This window comes from Bubalus bubalis, chromosome 14 (genome assembly GCF_019923935.1).
Source record: "Bubalus bubalis isolate 160015118507 breed Murrah chromosome 14, NDDB_SH_1, whole genome shotgun sequence".
In the NCBI taxonomy this organism is placed as follows: domain Eukaryota; kingdom Metazoa; phylum Chordata; class Mammalia; order Artiodactyla; family Bovidae; genus Bubalus; species Bubalus bubalis.
In genome coordinates, this window is record NC_059170.1 from 23,454,949 (window position 1) to 23,476,566 (window position 21,618).

General features: G+C 50.9%; 1 protein-coding gene across 1 annotated transcript in view; it reads right to left on the reverse strand.

Annotated features, from left to right (window-relative positions):
- Window positions 1-6,680: 6,680 nt before the first annotated feature.
- RSPO4 (R-spondin 4) overlaps window positions 6,681-21,618 on the reverse strand; it is a 34,846-nt gene continuing 19,908 nt past the window's right edge. The window contains exons 2-5 of the mRNA XM_044927777.2: window positions 13,963-14,151; window positions 13,001-13,141; window positions 9,700-9,885; window positions 6,681-7,030 (exon numbers count right to left, since the gene is read on the reverse strand). Coding sequence (XP_044783712.2) covers window positions 6,927-7,030; window positions 9,700-9,885; window positions 13,001-13,141; window positions 13,963-14,151 — 620 coding nt within the window. The 3' untranslated portion in view covers window positions 6,681-6,926. The remainder of the gene's footprint in view (window positions 7,031-9,699; window positions 9,886-13,000; window positions 13,142-13,962; window positions 14,152-21,618) is intronic.

Consider the following 21,618-nt stretch of genomic DNA (forward strand, 5'->3'; position numbering starts at 1 on the left):
GTTCCCGGCTCACACTTAGTGCATAAGAAATCTTTGTTGAGTGAATAAACAAATATGTCATAATAAAAACTTTTATTGAGCACTAGCTGTGTATATATAAACGCTTGCTCTTATATTAACCTATTTAAACCTCACAGTGACAATGGGAGGGACACCTATTTCCCCCTTCTACAGATGAGGAAACTGAGGCACAGAGAAAACCAGAGTGTTAGTCACTCAGTTGTGTCCAACTCTTTGCGACCCCGTGGACTGTAGCCCACCAGGTTCCTCTGTCCACGGGATTTTCCAGGCATGAATACTGGAGTAAGAAAACCAGAGGGTCTTGCCGAAAGGCTCAGCGATGGAGATGGGATTAGTGGCCTTGCTCTTTGTCCCTCCACCCTGGAGAGAGGTACCACGGTCAACCCCTGTTTCCATTGTCTGTTGCTATGAAACCTTCCAACCCGAGAGGTGGAAAGCATCAACCATTTTACTGTGCTCATGAGTTCTGAGGATCAGAGTCCAGACAGAACAGAGCAGGGCTGGCTTATCTCTGCCTGGGCCTTGGCTAGGAAGACACTATAGCTGGAGCTAGAAAGGCCAGGGCTGGCGGACCCACTCCGGAGATGGCTTCTTTAGTGGCAGGTCTGGTTGGATGACATTCTGCTTTGTGGGTGGCAGGTTGGATGGAAAAGCATTGCTAAAGGTGGGGCTGGGAGTCATGGAGGGCAGGGTGGGGAGCCAGCAGGTCCCAGGGCTATCCCCGTGTTCCAGGGTCTAACAGCCTAAGAGCCTTAGGAATTCTGGGCCTGGCACCCCCACGAGCAGCTTCCTCTCCAGGCCTCTCTGCACCTACTGTTTCCTTGAGCTGGGACCCTCCCCGCCCACCACATTCACACCTCCTCATTCATCAGTTCCCAGCTTGGCTCTCTGGCCCTGGAAGTGGAGCTCCCAGATTTGCTGTCCCTCCTCCTAGATCCTGTTCCCTGTGGAGGGGCCTTATCATACCATTGTATGGACTTGTCCACAGGCTGAAAGATCCAGGGACAAGATCTGGGTCCTTATCACCAACACCAAGCACAGTCCCAGGCACACAGCAGGCACTTTATGCATATTTACCAGGTGGATAAAGAGATGAGATCAATGGCTTTTGAATGGCTTTAACTTGAGCCTCAATTTCCTCTTCTATAGACTGTTTTCAGGGATGCTATGAAGGTGGCAGGAGATAAAGGATGTGAAAATATATGCGCATAAGAGGCAGGCAGAAAAATGGGAGTTCATATAATCTATACTGAGGGGAGGAAAGTAAAGAAAATGAGCTACTGCCCCTAAAACACTTAGCAGTGTCTGGCACACAGTAGCCGCTCAACACATAGAAGATATTCTTGTTATTAGTCAGCATTATTGGTATTACTTTTGTTTTTTTTTTTTTTGGTTATAAGAAAGCAGATTTCCTGAGCCAGAAGGACCAATAGCATGGTTTTCATACACGTGGAAATGGAAATGGAGACTATGAAGCTCCAGGAGTTGGGGGTGGGGTGGGGATGTTGTGAGTCTCGGCAGGAGGATCAGAATTGCCACCATCATGGAGACTGGCTATGGGATGTTGGGTGAGCGTCCTCTGCCGAGTCCGTTTCCCTTCTATGCGAGAAAGGGCCTGGGCTCCTGACCTCACGTCCGACGTCCGGAGCTGCGTGAATGCCACTCATCCCATTGCCACTGGTGGTCTGTTGCAAGCCTGTTTCTGGTTGGGCATCGCCCTCTAGTGACAGAAGGTGGGTAGAACAAGCACGTGGTGCCTGGTCAGGCAGGTATATGAAGTGAGCACAGGCCATGCAGAGAGGCCGCCTGGAGAGAGAGCCTTGGTGGGCCTCGCTGGAGTGGGGGGCTTACAGGGGTCAGGTAGGGGAGCCTAAACTTGGGCTAAGCTGTTGTTCTCTCCTTCTGGGTAGCATCCGGAGGGGCCATCCCCCAGAACCTCCCCATGTATTCTGTCTGACTGCCCTCTCTTGTTGGGTGGCCCCACCAGTTTCTGAGCTTCTCTCTGAGCTTGGTCTGTAAGAGGTGGTCACCTGGGAAGGTCTTCTTCCAAGGAAGGGGCTTAAATTCTGGGGAGATTGTGGGTGAGGCTGAGATTGTCAAGGCTGGATATTGTCACCTTGCTTATTTAACTTAGAAGCAGAGTCCATCATGTGAAATGCTGGGCTGAATGACTCGCAAGCTGGAATCAAGATTGCCAGGAGAAATGTCAACAACTTCAGATATGCAGATGAGACCACTCTTATGGCAGAAAGCGAAGAAGAACTAAAGAGCTTCTTGATGAAAGTGAAAGAGGAGAGTGAAAAACTGGCTTGAAACTCAGCATTCAGAAAACTAAGATCATGTACTTAATGGCAAATAGATGGGGAAAAAGTGGAAACAGTGACAGACTTTGTATTCTTAGGCTCCAAAATCACTGTGGATGGTGACTGCAGTCACAAAATTAAAAGATGCTTGCTCCTTGGAAGACTAGCAGTGACAAACTTCAACAGCGTATTAAAGAGCAGAGATATCTCTTTGCCAACAAAGATTCGTATAGTCAAAACTGTGGTTTTTCCAGTAGTCATGTACAAATGTGAGAGCTGGACCATAAAGAAGGCTGAATGCCAAAGAACTGAAGCTTTCAAATTGTGGTGCTGGAGAAGACTCTTGAGAGTCCCTTGAACTGCAAGAAGACCAAACCAGTCAATCCTAAAAGAAATCAACCCTGAATATTCACTGGGAGGACTGATGCTGAAGAAGCTCCAATACTTTAGCCACCTGATGTGAAGAGCCGAGTCACTGGAAAAGACCCTGATGCTGGGAAAGATTGAGGGCAGGAGGAGAAGGGGGCGACAGAAGATGAGATGGTTGGATGACATCAGGGCCACAATGGACATGAGTTTGAGCCAACTCTGGGAGATAGTGAGGGACAGGGAAGCCTGGCATGCTGCAGTCCATGGTGTCGCAAAGAGTTGGAGATGACAGTGACTGAACAACAGCAGGAGCTGGGGTGGAGGGGCAATGAACCGCCTGAGATCCAAAGGTTTTGGGAGGGGTTTAGGCCCTGAAGAAACTTCATCTCCTAACTTGAAAATGTTTAGAAAAAAAAACCTTGTCTATAGCCCCCAGTTGGGTGGGGCAGAGAACCAGGTTCTCTGAGGCAAAGAATATAGTCAGGGGATAGCAGGACTGGAACTTTCCACTCCTGTCTTCATGTCTTGGAATTTAGAACATTCAAAATCCTAGAATTTGATGCTTATCAGAAAACTCCATGTAGAATATTAACTCTGTAGAATCAGATTACGTCTTGAGATCAGAATCAGAAGTGCAGTCAACTCAACTTTAGACCTAGTAACCTGGGACTGGGAGTCAGCGTCCCTCGCCCCCAGTCTGGTCTTGGGATGAATGTTGCTCTCACTTCAGTTCAGTTCAGTCGCTCAGTCATATCCGACTCTTTGTGACCCCTTGGACGGCAGCACGTCAGGCTTCCCTCTCCATCACCAACTCCTGGAGCTAACTCAAACTCACGTGCATTGAGTCAGTGATGCCATCCAACCATCTCATCTTCTGTCGTCCCCTTCTCCTCCTGTCTTCAATCTTTCCCAGCATCAGGGTCTTTTCCAATGAGTCAGCTCTTCGCATCAGGTGGCTAAAGTATTGGAGCTTCAGCTTCAGCATCAGTCCTTCCAATGAATATTCAGGACTGATTTCCTTTAGGATTGACTGGTTGAATCTCCTTGAAGTCTAAGGGACTCTCAAGAGTCTTCTCCAACACCACAGTTCAAAAGCATCAATTCTTTGGCACTCAGCTTTCTTTATAGTCCAACTCTCACATTCATACATAACTACTGGAAAAACCATAGCTTTGACTAAACAGATCTTTGTTGGCAAAGTAATGTCTCTGCTTTTTAATATGCTGTCTAGGTTGGTCATAGCTTTTCTTTCAAGGAGCAAGTGTCTTTAATTTCATGGCTGCAGTCACCATCTGTAGTGATTTTGGAACCCAAGAAAATAAAATCTCTCACTGTTTTCATTGTTTCCCATCCATTTGCCATGAAGTGATGGGACCAGATGCCATGATCTTAGTTTTCTGAATGCTGAGTTTTAAGCCAACTTTTTCACTCTCCTCTTTCACTTTCATCAAGAGGCTCTTTAGTTCTTTGCTTTCTGCTACAAGGGTGGTGTCATTTGCATATCTGAGGTTATTGATATTTCTCCTGGCAATCTGATTCCAGCTTGTGCTTCAACCAGCCTGGCATTTTGCATGATGTACTCTGCATATAAGTTAAATAAGTAGAGTGACAGTATACAGCCTTGACATACTTCTTTCCCAATTTGGAACCCAGTCTGTTGTTTCATGTCCAGTTCTGACTGTTGCTTCTTGACCTGCACACAGATTTCTCAGGAGGCAGGTGGTCTGATATTCCCATCTCTTTAAGAGTTTTCCACCATTTGTTGTGATCCCCACAGTCAAAGGCTTTGGCGTAGTCAATTTGCTCTCACTGTCTGCTCCTAAATTTGTTCACAATTAGTTAAGTCTGGGACAGGGCCCTGAAATCTGAATTTTTAGGAAGCACCAGAAAATGCTGTTAGGCCATCTAGGCTTTTGTTGTTGCTCTTTAGTCACTTCAGTCATACCCGACTCTTTGCGACCCCAGGGACCGTAGCCCACCAGGCTCCTCTGTCCCTAGGATTTTCCAGGCAAGAATGCTGGAGTGGGTTGCCATATCCTACCCCAGGGAATCTTCTCCACCCAGGGATGGAAGCTGCGTCTCCGGCTTGGCAGGTGGATTCTTTACCAGTGGGCCACCTGGGAAGACCCCTCCCCCAGGTTAGGCAATGGATTTAACCCAGTTATGCCTCCTCTTCATCCATCAAAAGGGGGTATTGAGGCCCAGAATGAGGAAATGATTTGGCCTTGACCTCACCAATTGCCGGTGACAAGCTGAGACTTGGACTTGTGCCTCCCAGCACTAACCGCTCCCCACCCCCTGCCAACAGCAGCCCAGGGAGTTTAGACAGCTCTGGGGAACTGTCACACCTCCTAGGTGTCCCTGACCCTCTAGACGTGTCACACGGGCACAGATGGGTTCCTGGGGCCTCTCCTGTAATCTTGGGGCTGAGAGGTACGGGAGCAGGGGAGCACAGCTCTCGTCTGCCTCTGGCTGAGCCCCCTTCTCGTGAGAGGCCTGGAGGGGCTGAGGGCCCATTCCCCACCCAGTCCCTTACACACCCTGGTCCTCTGGCCCCCGGGCATTCCAGAGAAAACTACCGTACATGGTTTAGGTTCGATTACTCCAAATTTATCAGGATCGTGATTTTGCAACACCACTTGATGCCCAAGAAGCATCTGTGAATTTCTTTTCCCTTTATTAAAAAAAAAAAAAGTGGGGTCTTGAAACAACAACAGAGCATTTCAGAGGCACTAACTTTTGCAGAAGAGAAGCTAGTGGTCTGGCCAGGTGAGGGGCTCTCACTGACCTCAGGGAGACAAAGAGTGAGGCCTTGGGGGACACGGCCCCCAGAGTCTGCTGGAGGCAGTGATAGGGGATTGCCTGTGTCAGGTGGAGGGGAGCCTGAGGATGGGCGCTGTCTCTGGGTGGGGCTGTCCTTCTTCATCACCTTCAGCCTCTCCTCCGGCCTGCTGACACCCCCATTTCCAGGCCACCCTGGGGCCCTGGGGTCTCATGCGCTCCTTGTTCTTGGCTGCTGGCAATGCCAATGCAGGAAGCAGCACTTTCTGGGGAGTTAGGAGAGCAAAGGAAATGGGAGGCACTTGATGGTGGAGTGACAGGCAGTGAGGAGGTGCCTTGTCTTGCTCTTCCTGCTGGTGTATGGCCTTGGCTGGTGGTTGGAGGGCGAGCCACAGGCTGGGGTGTCAGGGGTGAGGTGGGTGAGGAGGGGAATCCTCCCTTACTCCTGACCCGACAACTTCCTTCCTCACCTCCCCAAGGCTCCCAAGGCTTCCTTGCAGCTGTGGGTGTGCTGAGCAGGTGAGCAAGTGGAAGGCACAGCCCATGGGATCCCTGGGTGACCTTGGCCAAGTCCCTTCTCAGCCTCAGCCTCCCAGAGATACAACAAGCAGGAAGAGCTGGAGGGAATGGAGTGGCCTGGAGAATCTCGAAGTTCCTTTCAGCCTGCATGGCCTCTTCTGGGATGAGCTGAGATGCAGGACATAGGTGACCAGCGGCTCGGGAAGCAGGGGCCAGGGCACCTTGAGAGGGAGGGTGCTGAGGGAGCACTGATGCGTGCAGCAGGCAGCTTCCAGAAGGGTGGACTCGGCAAAAGGCTGGCTGTCTGGCCAGAGGCCCTGTCACGGCTCTTCCATGGCGAGCTGGGGTATCCAGAAGCCCGCAGAGCCTCTTCCAGGGGCTTCCCAGGGAGGCTGGGGGCTGTGGAGATGCCTCTAGGGATGGGCTGGAGCTGGAGGCACCCATAGCTCAGGGTTCCAGAGTCTCCTCTGGAGTGGAAGTAGGGCTCTCAGGACTTAACCAGCCTGCCTGGCTGTGGCCTGGGCCCCGCTCTTAGAAACACCTTCTCTGCAATGGGGCTGAGGAGGGTCAGGGAAAGACCTAGAAAAAGAGGTGTGCTTTCTTTAAGGAGGAATAGAGAGTGAGGAGTTGGGGGCGGCGGGGTGCACAGGAGTTGGTCTCTGTCTTAGCATGTGCATGGTGGTTGTGGGGACACAGTGAAGAAAAATAGGAGGAAAGGAAAAGATAAAAGGAAAGCAAGAAAAAGGAGAAAGGAAGGGTAGGAAGGAGGGGAAAACCAAGGTGGCAGAAATGTAGGAAATGCAGGAGAAAAGAGAGAGGAGATGTGAGTGAGAAAAAGAGAACAGGGAAGGGAGAGGAGGGGGAACAGCTAGAGAGTGAAGGGGCGAGAGAGAACTCTTGGATTGGCCAAGGCCCTGGCTGCAGGTTGGGCTCCTAGGTGGGCGCTGGCCGGGGCCTCCCGTCCCCCCTGCCGTCCAGCTTCCGGTCCTTGCGCGGGCGCCGCTCTCTCTGGCCCTTCTTCCGATTGGGGTTTCTCTCTGCAACAAGAGCACAGAGTGTTGCTGCTGAGGCCATCCTGACAGATGAGGTGTACCCGCACTTCCCGAAGCAGGCTCGGAATGACACAGCGGTGCTGACCTGACAACCACTCCTTTTGAGAGTTGGGATGGCAGCATCACGTACCCTAAACCGGACACTCAATTCCTTAGAGGCTGAAGAGGGCACTGACTTGTGGGGCACCACCCATGCTGGGCATCTGCCTCATTTAGGGCTCGAAGTCCACGTGGAGCCCCCTTTGTCAAGAGCTAGGGTGGCTTTGAGGGCCGAGGGCCGTTGGGGTTGGGGGCGGGACAGGACCCGCCCACGTGCACTCACTGCGAGTTTTACCCGGCTCTTTGCTGGAGACGCAACACCTTTCACCGGGGTCTCAGCACCAACCTCCCCACTTAGCTCCCGGCCCAGCTCTGCCATCAAACAACAGTGACAGCAGCACCTGGCTGATGCTCCTGCTGTTGCCAGCTGTGGCTCCAGGTGCCCTGTGTATCTCACCTCCAGGATATCCGGGAGGCAAGGGCAGCCCGGATGCCCCATATGACGCCGTCACCGGGGTCTGTACCCACTGGCTCTCCCACCGTGGGGAGTGGATACAAACCCCAGACCTGCCGGGGAATCCTGACCCCGCTGTGCCCCCCACCCCCCACGGAGCTGGCGTGAGTGTCTAACACAAACACACAATCAAGTCCCATTTCTCAGATGAGGCCACTGAGGCCCAGGAGGGCCCTCACTTACTCAGAGGCACAGCCTGGGCTGGAGTTCTGGGCATTACTTTTGAGTGACTCCCAGCTCACCTGGAGCAAAAGACCACATCATCTCTGTGGCCTGTCCCCCAACCCCCGCCCTTGCTCATACCATCCTGGTCACTGGCAGGTTCATGCCACTGCCACACCTTCGCTCTGGCTCTGCCTTCTGCCTGGAATGCTCTTCCTGTTGTGAGCGATTATCAACAAGCAAGAAGATGGAGGCATGGGTGGGAGCAAAAAAGTGAAAGTTGCTCAGTCGTGTCCGACTCTTTGCTACCCCATGGACTATACAGTCCATGGAATTCTCCAGGCTAGAATACTGGAGTGGGTAGCTTTTCCCTTCTCCAGGGGATCTTTCTAACCCAGGGACTGAACCCAGGTCTCCTGCATTGCAGGTGGTTTCTTTACCAGCTGAGCCACCAGGGAAGCCCAAGAATACTATCCCTTCTCCAGCGGATCTTCCCGACCCAGGAATCGAACTGGGGTCTCCAGCACTGCAGGCTGATTCTTTACCAACTGAGCTATCAGGGAATCTGGTGGGACCAAGGACAGCCCTAAATTTCTGATTAAAAGTGTCTGCACATCCAGGCCATCTTCTTGCATCACTAGCCCCACACTCTTCTACAGGAGCTACTGGTTGCTTCCCCAGGTCTGGGGTCTCTTCGTTTCTCTGGTCCCATCTCAAACTCATCCCCTGTCCCCAGCTGCCCACCGTGTGTGGGACAGTTCCCCCGGAAGAAGGCTCATCCCATCCAGTTCCCTAACGGCTGCCCTAGCTTCACATAGTGAGGAATCAGCTCGCTCAGAGCCAAACTCTTGTCTCGTGTGTGAATGAATGCCAAGTGCTGTGGAACACTTGTCCCCTTGCTGACTAGTCTAGGGCCACCAGTGTGCTGTCAATCAGGAGGTGAGACAGCTCTGTTGAACTTTACAGAGAACTGGTCACCATTTGGGAAACTGCATCTCTGATGACAACACGGTGGTGCCTGAGGCCCTGACTGTGGACGGCTACCGCCTTCACTGTAATGTTACTTCAGTCAGTACTCTCTGGTGTGTTGGACCCAAGCACGGCCATAATGAAATTTGTTTCTCCTTATAGTTAGGCACTAGGCGTGGGTGCATGCTAAGTCCCTTCAGCTGTGTCCGACTCTTTGTGACCCTATGGATCATAGCCCACCAGGCTCCTCTGTCTGTGGGATTCTTCAGGAAAGAATACTGGAGTGGGTTGCCATGCCCTCCTCCAGGGGATCTTCCCGACCCAGGGATCAAACTCTCATCTCTTACCTCTCCTGCATTGGCAGGCACGTTCTTTACCACTAGTGCCACCTGGGGAGCCCAGCTAGGTCCTATACTGATTTTTCTTTTTTAATGACAAGTGCAAATAGGTCACATTATCCATGACTTTGTTTCAGAGTGTCAAGCAGTTGTCCCAAGTCCTTTATTATAGGAGGTATCAGTCTGAAGGGGTCTCAAACCCCTGCTGGAAAGGACAAGCTTGATCTTCATAAGGGGTCTGAGGCTGACCATTGCAGGTGGACACTGGGGAGGGCAATGCTCAACACACAGGAAGCTGTAGCTAGTGGGGCCTTCGGGCAGCCTTGTGCTGTGCTGTGCTGAGTCACTCAGTTGCCTCCGACTCTTTGTGACCCCATGGACTGTAGCTCACCAGGCTCCTCTGTCCATGGGGATTCTCCAGGCAAGAATACTGGAATGGCTGCCATGCTCTCCTTCAGGCGGTCTTTCCAACCCAGGGATTGAACCCAGGTCTCCTGCATCGCAGGCAGATTCTTTACCATCTGAGCCATTAGCGAAGCCCTCAGGCAGCCCTACAGGGACGCTTTGTGGGGTCTGGGTCCTTCAGTCACTACGCCCTGCCTGTTGCCCACCGTGCCAACCCTGGTGCTCACCTCCTGGGCAGGGCCTCCGGATGGGGCATTTCCTTGACTCAGACAGCACCTGGCAGGTGGCTGCCTCCTCCCGCCCGGCCCGGCCGGCCTCCCGCATGCGGGTCTCCAGGCCCCAGGCCGAGCCGCAGGTCTTCCCGTTGTGTGTACAAGGGCTCCAGCTGCCCCAGGGGCTCAGCTCACACTCCTCTGAGGGTGGGAGGGGGAGACAGACAGATGGATGGGGTCAGTTGACAGTGAGTGTCCCTCAGATCAAGTGCAGGGTCTGAGGGGTTTAGCTCCCTGAAGACACCATCTCCATGTGTTAGAGTCTCAGGCTACCATTAAGGAGCCAAAGGGGAACGTTTAAACAGCTACTTATGAGATCCTGGGATAAGAGCGCTACTAATGCAAACACAGGCTGCGGCGGACAGAAAGCCTAAGTGACCGACTGTGTGGCTTTAAAGGGGAAGGCTTCCCTGTGGAGGTGACATAGGAGCCAGAGGAAGAGCAGACTTATCAGGTGGCAGCGGAAAGAAGTGCATCCCAGGTAGGTGTGCACAACCCTGGAGTCCTGGCCATCCTGTGTGGGGCACGAGGATGCTGTAGTGAGGGGCAGAGGGGAGGTTCAGGATGGGAGGGACAGGAGACAGGCAGCAAGGTTGGCTGGGAGGCCCTCAGGGCCAAGACCTGGTTTCTGAACCTGATCATGTGCTTCTGACAAGCGCTAGGAGGTGGGAGTTACGCTGTGCTGTTGTCATGGACAACAGCAAAATGAGGTCATGGACAGAAAACGTAGGGAGTAATTTTTTTTTAATATATAGTATTCTTTCACATTTGGTTCTTTTAAGAGTCCTGGAAAAGTAGGCAGAGAATAGGGCAGCTCTTAATACCTCCACTTTGCAGATTAGGACACGGAGGCCTAGAGCAGGTAAGGGGTAAGCTGAAGCTCCAATCCTTTGGCCATCTTATGTGAAGAGCCAACTCATTGGAAAAGACCTGGATGCTGGGAAAGATGGAGGGGAGGAGAAGAAGGGGGCGACAGAAGATGAGATGGTTGGATGGCATCACTGACTCAATGGACAGAGTTTGGGCAAGCTCCAGGAGATGGTAAAGGACAGGGAAGCCTGGGGTGCTGCAGTCCATGGGGTCAGAAAAGAGTCAGACACGACTGAGTGACTGAACAACAACTAGGGAAAAGTGCTTGCGCAGCAGAACAGCAGGTGTTTACAATCCAGCAGGGCCCAGTAACCAGGTCTCCAGACCCTGGAACTACGGTCCTTCACAGACACATTCATCTGGGAAGCACAGACTGAGTATCTGCCATGTGCGCCCTGCTGTGCGGGGTGCCCAGGTGAGGCAGGGAAGGCACAGCCCCGGGTCTGCCTCCCAGAGCTCACCATCCACAGCAGAGGGGCTGGAAGGGCAGGGTGCTTGTACAGACCTGGGGAAGCCCCGGCAGCAGTAGGAGACCAGGGGGCCCCATCCTGAGCCACCTGGTGGGCTTCCTAGAGGAGAAGACTCCTGATCTGAGTCTTGAAGTGGGCATGGGGAGGTCAGCCAGATTCAGGGAGGGGCAGGAAGGACAAGTGCTCCAGTTGAAAGAAATGAAAGTGAAAGTGCTAAGTTGCTCAGTCATGTCTCTTTGTTGACCCCATGACTGTAGCCCGCCAGGCTCCTCTGTCCATGGGATTCTCCAGGCAAGGATACTGGAGTGGGTTGTTATTCCCTGCTCCAGGGTATCTTCTTGACCCAGGGATTGAACCTGGGTCTTCTGCATTGCAGGCAGATTCTTTACCATATGAGCCACCAGAAAAGCCCATAGTTGAAAGAAATACCCCAAACAAAATCCCCAGATGACTCTGCCCTCCATGGGGAAGCTGGAGCACAGGCTCAAAAGGGGGAGGAAAAACCTGATAGGGCTGGAGAGGTGGCAGCTGGTGACCACATTGCCCACAGCCTGGGGAACAATGGGAGCCACTGAGGGGCCTTGAGCAGAAGAGAAACCTGATCAGATTGTCATTCTCAGATCATCGCTCTGGCTTCTGGAACGAGAGACAGTGTGGGCTGCAGACAGTGAGACTGGAAGCAGGCATATGGGCAAGAGGCTGTGGCCAAGATCCTAGCAATGGGCAGAGAGTGGGGAGAGAAAGGGATGTTTGGGTGTAGAGCGGGGAAAAGGGAAAGGAAGGCTGGGGCAAGTTTGGGAGCTTTATTCTGCTTCATTTCCCCCAAAGTTGTTTTTTTTTTTTTTTTCTAACCACTTAACATCTGTATTTATTCTTGTGCGTTTTCCGTCTCTCCTGTAAAATGTCATGTCTACAAGGGCAGAAACTTTGTCTATTTTGTTCACTAATATGTCCTCAGTAACTTGGAAAGAGCCTGGAGCATAGAAGATGCTCTAGCAAATATTTCCTGAGTGGATGAACGAGATTGGATTGGATATAGGATGACAGGCAAGAGTCTACAGTGATGCCCATGCTTCCAGGATGGCCAGCCTGTGGCTGGTGGAGCAGGTCATTGATGGAGGAAGCCCATAGGAAGCACCAGGCTGGGGATGGGCAGGGAGGGAAGAAGGCACCCACAGGGCAGGTGAGGATGTGAGTCTGCTGCCCGTGAGAAAATGAAGCTGAGGAGAGTGAGTTAGGAGCCATCCGTGTTTGGAATGACCGTGAACATGAGCCCAGAGAGACTGTGTGGGCAGAGATATGTGATTCAGGTGAGAACGCTGGAGAACAGCCTCATAAAAGGACAGATCACAGAAGCGGTGCTCACACAGGAATCTGAAAGGAGTAGGGGGAAAACAGCAGTCATGACAACTAATATGACAGGTAATAATAATGACATATATTGAGCACTTACTGTGCCAGCTACTGCATTAAGTACTTTAAAGTGTATTAATTTACCCCTTACAACAACCCTCTCCCATGAAGTAGATTTTATGTTCTATTGTAATTGTCTTAACATTTGGAGAAACCGAAGGACACAGAGCTTAACTGACTTGCTCAAGTTCACTAATGGATGATTTTTAGAGATAGCATTTGAACCCAGGTCTTATTCCAAAATCAATACTCTTCTTCTGTGCTCTGCAGCCGCCCTTGGCAATAATAATGATGTAGATGTTGGTAGTAATAGTAATCATCACAATAGTGCCTATGATGGGTCTAGTGTATTGAAGGGTTCCTATGTGTCCCTGACACGGCGTTGGGTTTCCCATCATCATGTGACATTCTGCTACGGTTTCTTCCAGGTCTCCTGATACCCCTCACCAGCCCCTGCTCCAGGGAGGGAGGGGACAGGGCAGGGCGAGGATGCCCCCACTCACCCTGGCACTCCCGTGTGCTCTGCTGGGCCGCAGTGCCTGGCGGGCAGGTGGGCAGACACTTTCCCTTGTACAGGTAAAACCGCCTCTTGCACTGGATGCAGAAGTCCTGGCTGAAGCAGCTTTCACACGTGGCTCCGCATTCTGTAATACAGCCAGGACCAGCCCTGGTGAGGGGAGCTGCCTGGGGAGGGGACCCTCTGGGGCTGCCCAGGACTGGGGAGGGCCTCTGAGTGACCCAAGCTCTGTAGTACTGGGGTCCGGATTCAGTGTGTCTCTGGAGAAGGGAATGGCAACCCACTCCAGTTTTCTTGCCTGGAAAATTCTATGGACAGAGGAACCTGGCGGGCTACAATCCATGGGGTCACAAACAGTTGGACACAATTGAGTGACTAACATCTCATTTGAAACCCAGACTTGTCCACAAATGGGGCTGCATTTCAGAACTCCTTTTCTCATTTGAACTGAGGCTCAGGGGGGCAGGTGTCATGTCCAAGGTAGGTAACATGATTATATTGATTCTCTTTATCATTTGAGCTGAGGCTCAGAGAGAGCTAATACCTTGCCTGAAGTCACACAGTGAATCTGGGCTGGGAGTGAGGACTCCCTACTCCATTTCCACCAAAGCTCAAAGATGGTCATGATTTGCCCAGCTCACAGTGAAAACCAAAGTTAGGAGTTAGGACTCCTTTTCCCATTGAGCTAGGCCCAGGGAGAGTGAGTAGCATGCCAAAGGCCACAGAGCAAACTAGTGTAGAGGTGGAAGTTCCCTATTGTTAGTGTTGAGCTCAGAGAGGGCACTGACTTGCTTAGGGCTTCAGAGCCAGCCTGAAAGCAAGCATATATCTGAGTCTGGGCTCAGGCATACACTGCTTCCCTAGGGGTTGTTGTGTTGAGCGGTGGGTTGTGGACCAGGAGTGCGCAGGAGCGCAGTGCTAGCATAAGATAAGGGAGGGGCCACATACTTTTGCACCTGTTGACTTCCTGGCCGCGGACGCCGAAGTAGCCGGGGGGACAGTCGTGCACACACTTGCCGTACTGGCGGATACCCTCCCGACGGATGAACAGGAAGAGCCTCTGCTGGCAGGTTGAGCAGCCATTCTCCTCTGAGCAGATAACACAGCCTGTGCAGTTGCCCCCCGGACCAGTGCCCACTGCCAGCCAGACCAGGGTGGAGGGTGGGGAAAGGGAGAGAGAGAGAGTGAAACCACATGTGTCAGCAGCTCAGACTGTCTCATTGGGATAGAACAGTAATTGAGCACGTGGCCATTTAGATGACTGCACTTCCGATGCAACTAGATCATGTGACTTTGGTCATGTGACCAAAACCTGGCTAGTAGGTTATAAGGTAAAGCAGTGTGTGTGCAACTTCTAGAAAGCTTAAAGGGCAGGGGCATGCCCTTTGTCATCCCCTGATCCTTCCTGTTGGGTGGAATGTGAACACGAGGGCTGGAGCACAAGCATCTGTTTTGCATCATGTGTTAAAGATGTTGGAGAAATAAGATTAAAAGTTCAGTCACTCACTGACATATTTAATCTTCACTAATACAGTGTGTATTTTTGAGTGTGTTTGTGGTGCACATGCATGAGGGGGTGGGAGAAGACCCTCGTCTCCTTGCTGCCTTTGTGAACAATACCCCATTCCTCACTGACGCCATTATCAAGGGCTCCCAACATCCTCAAGTACAGCAAGTAAAGGGAAGGAACTTTTTGTTCCAGAAGTGGCAACCAAAGCTGGGGAGAAAAAGGTGAGAAATACCCTAGAAAGAAAGCTCCTCCAGGGCTTACAGGGAGTCTCTGCCATCCAACTACCTCTGATCATGCTGATACCAAGACAGGAGGACTCAGGAGAGTTAGGAGCTGTCAACTGGGGAAGAGGGGGTTGCTGTGGCTTCCCCTCACTTCCCAAACCCCCAAACCAAGTGAGAGGAGATGCAAGGGTACCCCTCACAGAGACTGTTGCCTGCAAAAGGGGGTGACCAGCACCTCACATCCCGGTTGGATGTTGGCTTTTGTGGCTCTGCTCCTTCCAACCCTGCTTTGAGCACAGAAAAGAGACCAGGAGAGGGAAGGGAGGCAGCAGAAGAAATTGTACATTCTTTATGGCCAGCATGAGGGGTTCTCAGCAGCAAGTCTCCCCAGGAGTAGTCAGGCTCAAGAAGCCTCACCCAAGAAGGCTGGTTTCTGGCAGGCGCCCCAGCAAGAGGCAGTATGGCAGACCATTGGTGGTAGGTGGGAGCTGGGGAGAGTCAGGAAGTCACCAGGTGTCATTAAGGGACAGGAAAGGGCCAGGCAGCTTGATAGAGGTGGAGATTAGGGAAACATGAAACTGTTGCGTGTTTATACCTCACCAAGTTCAGCTTGTTTAATAAACTAGTTACCTTGGCACTATGTAAGCCCACTGGCCCTGAGATGTGACCCCACCCACAAAGGGCAAAGAGAGCCTCTATTGGCTTGAGGTGATCTCTGCCGCCTGGCAGAATAGGACTCAGATTAGAAATTATGTTCAATGACAGAGAAGCAGAAGGGTATTTCCTGAAAACTGTTTGTGGTCGGAGACAGCCTGACACGGGCGTGGGTGGTACTGCCCATTTTGCAACTGAAGAAACAGAGGCTCGAAGAGGTGAAATGACACACCCAGCATCCCCCAGAGTCAGTGGTGCAGGGACCCACGTCGGTCAGCACCACACTGCCACTCGGCACACTTGCTCAGGGCCTCCTCTGTGTCAGGCAGAGCCTGGGGCTGCAGGCATGAGCAACACGTGGCCCTGCTGTTCTGGGACCTTACAGCCTGGTTGGGAGGGTTGCAGCCCACAAAATGACTGTAATAGCAACGCAGATGGTGCAAAGCAAAACCGCTACTAACTGTTGTCTTTCGGAAGAGTTTAGGGATGACGCATCCCAACCCCTGCAGCTTCACTGGGGACCCAGAGGCCAGAGAAGGTGGAGCCTTCCCCAAGCTCAGGCAGCCAAATAGCCAAGAAATTCCAATTAGAGCTACTGCAGTATTTGTAGAGTGAGATTTCAACATGCTGCAGAAAAAACAACCCAACAAGGACTCACCCCTGACCTGGGAGGGTTGTCAGTGTGTGTGCATGCATGCATGTGTGTGGACAGGTGATGGATCTCAACTACCATCATTCATCACCAGCTCTTTGAAGAGCTGTTGGCTCTGCCTCTTGCTGCATCCCTGATCCCAGCCGTTGGTAGGGTGCCCTCTAGTGCCTTGCTGTTGTAATGACACCCCTGACTTTTTGAATCTGACGGCCTCACTCCGGCTTTCATCACATCTCTATACTCATAGGAGATGAGTCCAGAATATTCTTTGGAAGGACTAATGTTGAAGCTGAAACTCCAGTACTTTGGCCACCTCATGTGAAGAGTTGACTCACTGGAAAAGACTCTGATGCTGGGAGGGACTTCAGTTCAGTCGCTCAGTTGTGTCCAACCCCTTGCGACCCCATGAATTGCAGCGTGCCAGGCCTCCCTGTCTATCACCAACTCCCGGAGTTCACCCAGACTCACGTCCATCGAGTCAGTGATGCCATCCAGCCATCTCATCCTCTGTCGTCCCCTTCTCCTCCTGCCCCCAATCCCTCCCAGCATCAGAGTCTTTTCCAATGAGTCAACTCTTCGCATGAGGTGGCCAAAATACTGGAGTTTCAGCTTCAGCATCAGTCCTTTCAAATAACACCCAGGACTGATCTCCTTTAGAATGGACTGGTTGGATCTCCTTGCAGTCCAAGGGACTCTCAAGAGTCTTCTCCAACACCACAGTTCAAAAGCATCAATTCTTCGGCACTCAGCTTTCTTCACAGTCCAACTCTCACATCCACACATGACCACTGGAAAAAACCATAGCCTTGACTAGACGGACCTTTGTTGGCAAAGTAATGTCTCTGCTTTTCAATATGCTATCTAGGTTGGTCATAACTTTCCTTCTAGGGAGTAAGTGTCTTTTAATTTCATGGCTGCAATCACCATCACCATCTGCAGTGATTTTGGAGCCCCCAAAAATAGTCTGACACTGTTTCCCCATCTTATTTCCCATGAAGTGATGGGACCAGATGCCATGATCTTCGTTTTCTGAATGTTGAGCTTTAAGCCAACTTTTTCACTCTCCTCTTTCACTTCATCAAGAGGCTTTTTAGTTCCTCTTCACTTACTGCCATAAGGGTGGTGTCATCTGCATATCTGAGGTCATTGATATTTTTTCTGGCAGTCTTGATTCCAGCTTGTGCTTCTTCCAGTCCAGCATTTCTCATGATGTACTCTGCATATAAGTTAAATAAGCAGGGTGATCATATACAGCCTTGATGTACTCCTTTTCCTATTTGGAACCAGTCTGTTGTTCCACGTCCGGTTCTAACTGTTGCTTCCTGACCTGCATATAGGTTTCTCAAGAGGCAGATCAGGTGGTCTGGTATTCCCATCTCTTTCAGAATTTTCCACAGTTTCATGTGATCCACACAGTCAAAGGCTTTGGCATTGTCAATAAAGCAGAAATAGATGTTATTCTGGAACTCTCTTGCTTTTTCAATGATCCAGCGGATGTTGGCAATTTGATCTCTGGTTCCTGTGCCTTTTCTAAAACCAGCTTGAACATCTGGAAGCTCATGGTTCATGTACTGCTGAAGCCTGGCTTGGAGAATTTTGAGCATGACTTTACTAGCATGTGAGATGAGTGCAATTGTGCGGTAGTTGACTATAACTCATTAGAAAGGGCAATGCTGTTCCTCCCATTTTCCCACGGTTACAGATGTAGAGACTTGAGTGCTAATTTTATGAATAATAAGTGATGACAGCTACAGTTTGTACAATGTTGCTTTAGAAAGATCCAGACTTGATGGCTCCTCAACTTGACTATGCATAAGAATCTCCGGGGAGGCTTGTAAAGCCTCTAGGCCCAGGAATGTACATTTAAACAAGACCAAAATAGACATAATTGGCATTGTGTGTGTGTCTTTTCTTGCTCACAATCGTCTTTCCATGAGAACCAGACCTGGAAGCTATGTTTGTACAGCTTGACCCTGTTCCCTAGCCAGTGGTGGACAGGCTGTATACCAAGGCCTGACAAGTCATCCAGGCTGGGACCATTAGACCATCTCTCTAGAGAATTTTGACTGTGGGTGGACAGACCATGGTTTAGGATGGCCTCTTGACCTAAGGACATTTGCAGGAGGGCAGGGTGGCCTGTTCCAGTGTACAAGTGTGAGAAGCTTTGGTGGGCACTAACACTCTTTTCTAGTAAAGGCCCATCTCTGACTTTGAGGTTCATGTGGTACCATCTCTGTCCAGATGCAGCTAACGTGGGCTTGAGCAATCAGCATCTGGTCCCCTTGACTGCAGTGATTGGTCCAGACACAGGCAGGTGTTTCGATGGAAGCTAGTCTTAGGATTGTGTGTGTGTGTGTGTGTTTACACTCTATTTGATTTGAGAAGATGTAGACCAGAGTTGGTGGACAACGCATGAGGGGAGAGGGTCCCAAGAATGGAGGCCACACAAGAGATTGCCTGTGCATCTGATCTATTCCTGGGAGGGTCCATAAAGTCTCTTCTCTTCTAAAACCATTTTGAGTATGGTTTTCTGTCTCTTGCAGACAAAGACTCCTGACTACACAGAAGCACACACACACACACACACAGAAATAAATTAGATGCAGAGAGAGACAGAGAGAGGGGAAAAAACTTCATGGGGCCCGGATGGTCAGAGTTTCTGAGCATCTTCTAAGTCCAATTTCTAGTCCCTGAAGTCTTGGCTCACTCCATAGTCCCAAAGAAAGTCACTAGTTAACATGAGGTAGCTCTCCTCATGTCAAATTACAATCAGAATGCTCTAGGTCACCAGGAAAGTGGAGCCCAACGGGTCATGGTGGAGCAGCTCGGCTTTAGCAAGGCTGAGGGCCTGAAGCTCTGCCGGATCAGCCTGACCACACGGCACACTAAGGGGCCCTGGGGTTCTAGGGCACATGCTTTGAAAACCCCTGGCTCCTTCTGTACCTCAACTGGATGCTGGCCTTCATCGCTGCCCTCTCTCCCCTCTGAGGCACATTTCTCTTTGAAGTATCAGTATTTGAGCTCTGATTGCAACCTCCCTGAGTTTTCTTGGTGCATCACAGGGGATGACACCCCATGTGATTTCTCTTAGTAAGTATTTCCCTTCATCAAGACCATCCTCCCGCAGTCAAAGTACCAATGGCCCTGAAAGGATGATCTTGTGTTGTTCCAGCATCCAGAGGGGCTTGAAATGACATTGGAGTCACTTTGTCTTTCCTCAAGCAGCCAGGGGGATAAGTTGAGACTTGGATGTCCATCCTATGGAGAATGACAGTGTGCTTTTTATCACACTGGGGCTGGTAGTTTACTAAGGGATGCAGGCTTATAACAACTCTGAGCACGTGCATTAGACCAAGGTTCAGTAATCCATCCATCCATCCAACCATTCATTCAACAGATAGCTAGTGAGCCTCTACTCTCTGTGAGGTCCAGTGCTAGGGACTCAATGGTTACGAAATGTGGCAGTGATCACGGGAAAAGTACTTCAACTCTCTGGGCGTCAGTCATTCTAGCTGTGAAAGGGGGTGGGACTTAACTTGCAGATGTGATGAAAGCAGACGGTATAATACATGGAAAAGTCTTAGCATAGAGCGGTTCACCCTTGGGATGGTGAAGGGCTCAGGCAGAGAAAGAGGAGACAGCTTTGATCTCAGGTGGAGGGCAGTTTATTCTTTCTGTTGGGATCAGGGAATGATCTGTGTTCTTTGAAAAGAGGGTTCCCAATCTCAGGGTCACCCATGTCCTGAGAATGACCGCAAGCCCCTTGTTTTGATGGGAGTCAATGGTTCAGTGTTTGCATGTGATCACTATATTTTTTTCATTTAGGGATATGAGTGGATTCAGAGTCATCTCTGCATTATCATGCCTCCTGCCCACCTTTCCCTGAGGGGGTCAGAGGCACAGGGTAACATCTAGGATCCTGAAAATTACCTGGTCTCTCAGGCAGGCCCATCTCTTGGCAGCCCACAATGAGCCTGAAATTGACAAATCCTCAATACCCAAGCCAAGAACTTCAGCTATACACTTAAAAAAAAACCAAAAAACTAATTCACTAACAGTTAAAAAATCAGATTTCACATAAGAAGCTGGAAAAGTTATGAATACTTGCCCACACACCGGACCTGCATTCCCGCAGGGCAATGCTTGGCTGGAATTCCACAGACAGGGCCTATGCTCTCCGGTTTGCCAAGGTCCCCACCACTCCCTGTTATTATCCCTGACACTGAGGGCAAAGGTCAACTGCCATGTATTATCATTCTTGGGCGCCATGTATTATCATCCATGTATCTTACAGCTGCTTCATTCATTCACATTAGAAGGCAATGCAGAGTAGGGGTTCCCAAACTTGGGCATGCATCAGATTCACCTGGAGGGCTGGTTAAATCACTGATTGCTGAGCCTTCCCCTCAGTTGCTGATTCATTAAGTCTGGGTAGGGCTTGAGAATCTACACTGCTAACAGGTTCCAACTTTAAAGTGGAGCAGGGTTTAGATCCACACTGCTTGCATTCAAGCAGCTCTGCCCTTTATCCTTGTTCACGTCCCCTTGAACTAGTGCCTTAGCTGCCCTGTGCTTCAATTTTCCCACCTGTAAAATAGGGATCACACTGACCAACCTGAGAGAACCCTGAGGACCTGAGCAGGCCTGACAGTTAACGAGGGTCTCAGTAACGTTGCTATCACCACCTGCCATGCCTCCATTGGTGTTTGTGATCTCAGACTTGCTTTGGCAATCAGCGCAGAACTTTTAACTTGATGTCAACATTTTTGAGGTAGAGTTTCTTCACATTTGGGGTGTGCCCAGGGAAGTGTGTGTTGCATGAGAACAGTGTGTGTCGTGGTGGACTACAGGATTTAACACAGCTGTCCTGAAGGACTCACTGGGGGAGAGGAGGATGGAGAAGAAGAAAAAGAGACCACCATAGCCTATCCCAAGGTAGGGCAACCTGAGGAGGGCCAGGCCCTTGAGAAGGATCCAGAACCATGTGTGTGTGTGGGACCCCCACACAGAGTGCTGGACGGCGCATTCTCCTATCCCCGCCTGGCAGCGGAAGATGCATGTCACCGATGACCAGAGGAAATAAACAACATCTGGGCTCCCATCTGCCTGCTCAGATCGCCACATATGGGAGGCAGTCTTTGCCACTGGAGGCTGGCTCAGAGGACCCCCAGGCACATTCCTGCCTTGGGAGCAGATTTCACCATCCCCTGCAAGGCATGGGCCCTAGCAATGACTCCTGATTGGGGAGACCAGGGTGGGCGGGTGTGGGGACACTGTCTCAGCTTCCAGCATGACAAACGCCCATTTTCTGGCTGTGTGATCTTAGGCAAGTGGCTTCACTATTCTGAACCCGAGTCTCCTCTTTTGCAAAATGTGGACAATAGTAGCAACCACCTCCCAGCACTTGTGAGCTCATCCATGCTGAGTACTTAGCAAGCTCATGGCAGACAAATGAGCACTGTTTTAGCACTTGATTGATGGGAGGTGCATGGGAAGCACCCCAAGGGGCTCCCTTGAGAGCTGGGAGTTCAGCTTGGCTCATTCTCCTTCAAATTTCCAGTCTT